Raw genomic sequence first — 8699 nt, 5'->3', positions numbered from 1 at the left:
TCTGCATGATTTATTTTGGCGATAAAATTGTGCAAGCATTTAACCATCCAGGTGAAGATAACAATCGTACAGCACATAGTGTATAGTAGTTGTAATTACTGACAATTAAGTATTCTTCCTGTCCGATCGCTGATATTGTCCAGTATACTATGCTATTCTACATGGCTATTACTGTACTGTAATGATGCTTAGGATGTCTATTGGAAAGATTACCAATCCTATGCAAATGATTCTAGCTATGCCGGGCTATACTTACTTTTAAGCTAGGGTAAAAGGCTCAGTGATGATGGCAAGAATGGCTTGATCAGCAGGATTCAACAATCGCCGGCAATCATTGCCAGCACACGAGAAGCAAGGGATCTAATGAAGATTGACGCTTGTAATCCTAATGCTAACGTCCATTCTGTCGTCATCTTGGTTCTTGCGCAGTATGCATGGCTAACATGGACTGTACCGTACCGTACTGTACTGTACTGTACAGTACACTGGCCGAGAGTCACTTGAATACTGTACCGAGTGTACTGTACACTGTACAGTACAGTACAGTACTGTACTTTAGGTTGTTGACTCATTTGCAGTTGAAAGTTGCAATGAGTCAAAGGTTTTACACGTCCCGTAGAGTACAATGTGCACAGTACAGTACTCACTCGCCACGCCCGACAGCCTGGAGTTTCAATACAGTACTGTACAGTACACTGTACTGTACAGTATTAAAAGTTTTGACACACGACCCGTAGAGGTGTACAGTACTGTACAGTACATTGTATTGTACATTGTACAATGCACACGAGGAAGACAGCGCGTGCGTGCACAAAATGTTAAGATAAGTCAATAAAGACAATGTTAATTACTTGTTTTCCTTGTTCGTCTTTTGTTGGCATTTGTAATTGTACAGTACAGTAACAGTAGCCAAAGACTTCAACATGCTGCACGAAGTATTATTGCATCCAGCTCAAACGAAAGTGTAAAGAAATATTCCAAAATTCCAAAAAGTAGTACTGTAGAAGATTACCCTAGTGGCCTAGTCCCCCTACACTGGGCCTACAGTGCTTGTGTCTCTGAGACGAGACGTGACGTAACAACATTTTTGGCGAATATACAGTACGCATGCGGATAGGATCATATGGCCCTTGCGGTCACGAGATTATGGTAGTCAATATTAGCCATACTACTGTACTGTACTGTACACTACAATTTACAGTGTAGTCCATTACTGTACACTGTAAAGATTGTACAGTCCGTCTGTACGAGTGTACTGTATGTCTGTACGTCTGTGCGTGCGTACTATCAGACACTCCTTAGACCGATACAGTACTACACCAGCAGTCTTATGACTAGTCCCTGGTACTGGACTGTATTTTAGAGCTAATCGTCACCTGATTGGCTACCAAGAAATTTCAAATTTTTTCCCGTATTACTGAATCGCTCAGTACTATGTTATACTGTATAGAAGTAAAATATGATCCATCGTGAACGGATATCAGTCATCTTGTTTAGTTATTGACTGTTGCTTTACGCAAGTGTTGCACATTAAAGCAACTGTTATTCCCAATTTGTGAAATACTCCACCTTCAAGCTACATTTCCGCCATTTTTCTACTTGAGAAACAGTGAAAATTGATTGATTGATATCATCACTATCGGTAAAACTTTTCTTTCTTTTGTAAAACCTACTCGATGACAAAATAATCGTCATTCTCTTCCAATTCTTTCAACTACATAGTATACCAGCACAATTTGCAAATCTGATTCATCATCAACGATTACTACCACCACTTCATTTATTTTGCACTATTCTGAATCCAAGTGCTTAATTCGTACTATCATACAAAATGGTGAAAGGGAATAAGTTACCACCTGAGAAGAACATCCAGGTCGCCGTTCGTTGCAGGTAAGTCGATGTCAATTCGTGAAATATAATGTTGTACACTTCCTTGTACAGTATACAGCAATTCATCTTTGACTTCCTGGCGATATGGTATATGGCTATGTAAATTGTGTACCATCACCTTTATCTACTGTATTGGATGGATAATTACAGTTAAAACAGCAAGTGCTATGTATAATCTTGTTAATGCACACGTATTCTGGAATACTTTCTGGCCAGTCATGAACAGATTTCCAAATATAACCGACATCGATATAACCCAAATGCTCGTATTATTATACTGTAATTAGAGAAGAGATAGCGTTATACGTACTATATCTTGATGGCCTTTCACTTGGCTGTATACTGTGCAATAGTAAGCCCTACCATAACAGCTACATACTCTATACAGTGATCTTAATGAAAATGATGACAATTTTTCTATTTTATACGTTACAATCACTGCATTGCTGACGGATTACAAGTTAGGCTAATATTAAAGCTGTTATGTAGTATATTAAAATGCTAGCAATGTACGCATTTAGTACAGTAAAATTTATTTGCGTATGGTTCATTGTTTCAGACAATGTTACATTTGTTACATTTGTTACATTTCTGATCATAATTATAATTATAACCGCAATGATAAATGTTTCATAGCATGTTAGACATTTTTAAAATAATTATATAATCAATTGATGAAGTTAATATTACTTTTCCTGATTAATTTATGCATTAAATTCTCTTCGTAGGCCATTAAATAGTAATGAAATGAAAGGTAATTCATCTGTAGCGGTCGAATGCACAAAAAAGGAAGTAGAAGTTATGCAAGAAATTGCTGATAAGCAAACGAGCAAAACATTTACTTTCGACAAAGTATTTGGACCCGAATCCAGTCAAATTGATGTTTACAAAGGTGTTGTTGCACCTACACTAGACGCAGTTTTAATGGGATACAACTGTACTGTATTTGCGTAAGTTGTACATTGATACACTCTAAGCTATCCATCTACCAATACGATAAACAGATACCATTAACATTTCGTAATTATTATAATTAATTACTGTTCTTAGGTATGGCCAAACAGGTACAGGAAAAACTTACACCATGGAGGGCGAGAGAGATCCCAATAAGCACCTATCATGGGAAGAAGTATGTGACAAATTCCTTCATTTAAATCTATGAATTTCCAACAATCAGTTTTGCTCTCTTGATATGCAAAGCATTTACCACTTTATATAGGATCCATCATCCGGCATTATCCCTAGGACATTACATCAACTTTTTGAAAAGTTAACGAGTCAGGTATTTAACGACGATACTACTATTCTTTACTGCTAACCTTCTAAATAGTGTAATTCTAAACTTTCATGAAATAAAATGCAGAAATTAGTATGTTTTTTAATAATCTTGTTCTGATTGGGAGTTCATGGATATTTTTTGACCTGGTGTTATTTTTTGGTATTTCAACTATACAGAATTTTGAATTCTCGGTGAGAGTATCATTTGTCGAATTATACAATGAAGAACTCTTTGATTTACTAAGCCCTAGCGAAATAGATCATAAGAAATTACGAATTTTCGAAGATTCAGCAAGAAAGGTTAACAATTTAGTACCTTAATATGACAACATTATTAAAGTTGTAGCAAATTAATAACAGTAAAAATATCTGGTATACCATACAATCACTGTAATATCAGCGTGACGGAAAATGATAAAAGTAAAATGCTTACATGTTACAATGTAGGGAAGTGTCATTATTCAAGGCGTTGAAGAAATTATTGTACACACTAAAGATGAAGTTTACGGTATCATGGAAAGAGGTGCCGCACGACGGCAAACTGCATCAACTCTAATGAATGCTTCTTCCAGGTTAGGCTAAGCTAATTTTGCGATGCAACCATAAAGTTTTGATAACTATCTAACATGTAATTCTTGACTTGTATAGTCGATCACATACAATTTTCTCAGTAACTATTCACCTCAAAGAAAACACTATGGAAGGCGATGAATTTCTTAAAACTGGAAAATTGAATTTGGTACTATTTTAAATTCCTATGACGTTAATTATAATATTCTCTAATTTTACCCTTTTCTAATTTACCTGGCTCTAGGTTGATCTTGCAGGCAGCGAAAATGTTGGAAGGTCTGGAGCTGTTGATAAAAGAGCTCGTGAAGCTGGTATAATGACTACCTTCTTTATATACTACATAAATACAATATTCTAATGCAACAACCCATTCATCTCGTTATCTAATTTATGTAACTTTAAACAGGTAACATCAATCAAAGTTTACTGACGTTAGGGCGAGTAATCACTGCCCTTGTTGAAAGAACACCCCATATTCCTTACCGGTAAGTAACTCGCTAAATTTCCATCAGCTTTAGAGTCGCTTCTTTAGTCGCTATCTACCTTAATTGCTTGTTAATTCTTAATATACGATTACAACTCTTAAGCATTACAGAATAAAACAATAATATTTCATAATATAATGTTAGAGAAAGCAAATTAACACGACTATTGCAAGATTCTTTGGGTGGCAGAACGAAAACTTCTATTATTGCAACAATATCTCCTGCTTCATGCAATCTGGATGTAAGCGTTATGTTAGCAGTTTATATTAGATTACAATTTATTATATATGCTAGTATAGCCGGGCGTATACAAAAACGCCCGCTGAAGATGTCTAGTCCATTTATCGCGCTCGTATTGTACTCGTTTAATGTATACGCATGTATAATACAAAATGACGTTCACGCCTAAGAATTAACAGTAACATTACGATTATTTACAGGAAACATTAAGCACCCTGGATTATGCTCATCGTGCAAAGCATATTACCAACAGGCCGGAAATCAATCAGCGGCTTACTAAACGCGCTCTTATTAAAGTGATTAAAAATTTTTCAATTTGGTTACAACACTATATCAATACATTCATATACTTTTTTTAAATTGGAACAATAGGAATATACCGAGGAAATTGAGCGACTTAGAAAAGATCTAGTTGCATCTCGAGAGAAGAATGGTATTTACTTGTCTGAGGAAAATTACAGGTAACTGTAGCAGTCTCTGTTTAACTTCATCGCAATATGGTATACATTTAAGCTAATTTACACCAGTCTTAATCTGTATAGCAATCATCCACTTAAGGCTTTTAGAAAACATCATAAATTATTATGTGATTTAATAGCATATAATTTACTAGGGCATGTATATTTCTTTTAATTAGAACAATGGAAACAACGTTACGACAACAAAGTGAAGCCATCAACGAAATGGAAGAAAAAATAAAAGCGTACTGTGAAGAGATCGAAAAGGTAATGCAATCCTAACTTATTGTCATCTATTGGTACGTACTAAGCTTATGGCATCCTGTTGTATTAGATAACCGGTCTGTTTACCCAAACTAAAGAAGAACTTGCAACAACAACTACAAAATTATCCCAAACTGAGAACGTCCTACATAACACTTCGAATAAATTAACTGCAACAACCCACGTAAGCTGCATACCGGATATACGTTTATGTCTTACTGACTTATGAAATATCTAAATTACTGAGATAAATTCTTAAACCTTTTAGGCATTACAAGTGAGTAGTCGTGCAAATGAAGAAAAGCAGCACCTATTGAAAACTCACGTTGAAAACGAAGCTGTCTTACATACGCAAGCTAAACAGGTACGCATCAACTGCTTTGTACGGTGTCCCAAGCTTCTACATCTATTTAATTGGTGCATATATGGTTATTTCTTAACTATCAGTTGATAAGTGTTGTCAATGAAACAATAAGCGACGTTGAAGGTCTACATTCCAAGCTGGATCGAAAGAAAAAAACTGAAAGTCATAATGAAGATCAAGTATCCGGCTTTCAAAAGGTAAGTCACGCCTTTTAATCAATTATTGAATAATATCGTAATAGCTTCAGAAGTAGAACATGCATAAATGCTTGTACTTACTTATATTTACAACAGGCATTTGCAAAGACCGTAAATCAATTGAAAAATACATTTGTTCAACATCACAATGACCAGGCAGATTTCCTGCAATCTTTAAATGATATCTTTGGTAAATTTCGATATGTACAGATTCAGTAAATTACTAGATATTATTTGACAAATTAATCGGACTGGTATCACTATGTATAGTTACAGAATCACGAAAAAGGACTAATGAATTAGCAAAAATCGATAGGATGCTCGATGGATTGAAAACCGACGTTCAAGAAAGGCTGTACAGTAGCATAAGTAAAACTGAGGTAAACACCATTACAACTATTTTGTAAATTCTGTAAAGGTGTCACATAACCGTTTATCTTTTAATGAATTAAATCAATCAAATACTAAAATTTCAACAGTCCGATTTAAATAATTTCAACCGATGGACTTCTGACTTCAATGAAAAACTTAGCACAAATCAGGTGCCTCCTATAAAGATTTACAAAATTTTAGTACATTAATTATACAAGTGAAAGAAGTTATGCGTAAGGTTCACTATTAACTTGCCGCATTACTACTTTCTAGGACGACCTTGTATCTATAATAAACGAATTTGTGACTAATGAACTCGCTAACTTTCTTACCGCGGCCCGTGATAACGTTTCAAGTCAGTTGCTTGCACTGGAATTGTCTAAAAATGAAACTGTTCAAAAAGTGAGACAGATTGCTATCAGAATATGTTTTTTAATTTAAAGAGCACTTTGAACCAAAGTCTTTCAGTCTCATAAAAGGTAGTGAAGAAGCATCCCAATAAGTGATTTATTTTGTGTAGATTACGTCATTTAAGAAGTTAATGCAAAATCAGTTTCATGATATTATGAATGAAGTTGACCATATTCGAAAAGAGATGAAAGACCAATCTCTCGAGCAGGTATACAGTGGTATAACCTTAGTTGCTTAAGTAGCATTCTTGTAAAAGAATCTATTTACTTACTATCACGATCGCAACTTTTTTACTAGGTATCCAATTTAGAAAAACACCAACGGCAAGTCCAAGATACAACCGAAACGCATTGCGATCAGCAACAGGTTAGTGAATCTTCTTCTTTTAACAATTTTATAAACGTAACGTTTTACCAATCAAATATATTTGCAATGCCTTAGAAATTGACTGAAGCTGCCATACAAAATATTACCAATATTTTGAAAGATCTTCAGCAAAATACGTCATCCAATCTTAAATCGCGAACTATAGAGGTAACGCATTGTTAATGATAATTTACGAGAAGGAAGCTACACTTAATAAATACCATCTGATATGCACACTTTTAGATAAGGAATGATATACAGGACAGTATCAAAAATGCTACAAGTGCAGGATCAATTACTGATAGGTATTACAGAGTATTAGATATAACAAATGATTATCAAGAAACAACTTATTTGACCGATGTTATATGTATGGTTTAATATTTAGTCATTTAAGTAACCTGTATGACGAAGTTAGCCAAGTAGAAAATCATCTTTCAGAAAATTATTGCGATCTTGAACGCGACGTTGGAATGAAAATGCAAGACGTACGTAAATTCGAACCGATTTGCTAACACCATTCAGTACTAAGTTTTTCATATTTCTCGGTATTCAGTCAGCAAATTTCGTCAATGGAGCTTCCGCCCTTATAGATAAGCATGAGGGAAACGTATCACAAATCATGAATACAATGTCTACGGTATCAATTTGAATTTTGCATCAACGATTTTATTTTTGTACTGTTGCGTTATAACACAATGAAATTAAGTACATGATATGTTTTCGTCGTGTAGAGGATAGTCTCCGGCCATAAAACATCACACGATCTTCTTGATGCACAGGCTACTCAATCAGAAGAGAACGCATGTAGAAATAAGCGATATCTTCTTGTAAGTGTAGCTTAGGTGTCTTATAAGTTATAGCGAAGATATATCAATCTACAATTTGTAATAGCCTAACAAATGATATTAACCATCATATCGATAAATATTTACCGACTGAAATACCGTACTGAGTAGGAGTTAATAGGAAGTTCAGGCCAGAATCATGAAGAAATAGTTGGTACCGTAAATGATTCATTCGCTACAACACAAGCATTTTTATCATCTGTTATGGATAAAGTAGAAAATCAGCAAAATACCATATCAGAAGATGCAAATAATTACCAGGTATCATTATCTGACATGAAATCAAATGTGGACCATTTTATCTCTCAAGATCTAATCAAGGATTTACCAACGGGTAAGTTTAAATTTCATTCAACCTATACGATAATCTTATCATCATCAAAGTTAATTTTATTTTTATCTTCCAAGGCAAAACACCACAACGACGCCAGTTCACTTATCCAACCAACTTAATCAAAACAGCCGATCACAAAAACATTTTGCATCAATACCGATCGAACATGGGATATCTGGTAAATGAAGCCTTTTAAAAATACAGAAAAATTTATCAACACCTTTGTATCAAGTTATTACACAATCTAAAAGTAAAACAGACTAATTAATCCAAATGAATGGATTTCTGTCCCTATATTACTATAATTTTCCTTTATCTCTAGAAACTCGTTATATTAACATTAATGAATGAAATAAAGCTATTAATATGACGATAGAGTACGATACACTATGATTTGAAGAAAATGTGTGCTTAATATAAAGCTTTAAAGCGTTGAGTCAAGCCGTTCACGATAGTATCGCATTTAAGTCTTCCCTTTTCTTTATTATAGAACGAGGATGAAGATGCTGAAATTGATAGAGATGACACAGATTCAATGGATACCAGCCCGGTTGTTCCTCCGACTGCGAATCAAGTAACTACTAACCTTATGTATATTTACGTGTTGAAATAATAACGTACG

The 8699-nt window shown here is 34.6% G+C and overlaps 1 protein-coding gene across 1 annotated transcript; it reads left to right on the top strand.

Annotated features, from left to right (window-relative positions):
* Positions 1-1831: 1831 nt before the first annotated feature.
* On the top strand, positions 1832-8273 carry TRIADDRAFT_28287 (uncharacterized protein; the record flags this gene model as incomplete). Its single annotated transcript, XM_002114781.1, has 15 exons — positions 1832-1890; positions 2619-2840; positions 2941-3019; positions 3110-3172; positions 3346-3468; positions 3616-3740; positions 3817-3907; positions 3983-4049; positions 4145-4223; positions 4368-4464; positions 4664-4759; positions 4836-4924; positions 5077-5188; positions 7855-8077; positions 8152-8273. 15 exons carry the CDS (start codon positions 1832-1834, stop codon positions 8271-8273), a joined length of 1647 nt encoding a protein of 548 aa, XP_002114817.1.
* Between the last annotated feature and the right edge of the window lie 426 nt (positions 8274-8699).

The sequence above is a fragment of the Trichoplax adhaerens genome, genomic scaffold (assembly GCF_000150275.1).
Source record: "Trichoplax adhaerens TRIADscaffold_8 genomic scaffold, whole genome shotgun sequence".
In the NCBI taxonomy this organism is placed as follows: domain Eukaryota; kingdom Metazoa; phylum Placozoa; class Uniplacotomia; order Trichoplacea; family Trichoplacidae; genus Trichoplax; species Trichoplax adhaerens.
The sequence above is the reverse complement of the archived record's forward strand: the minus strand, read 5'-3'. Positions and strand labels throughout refer to the sequence as shown.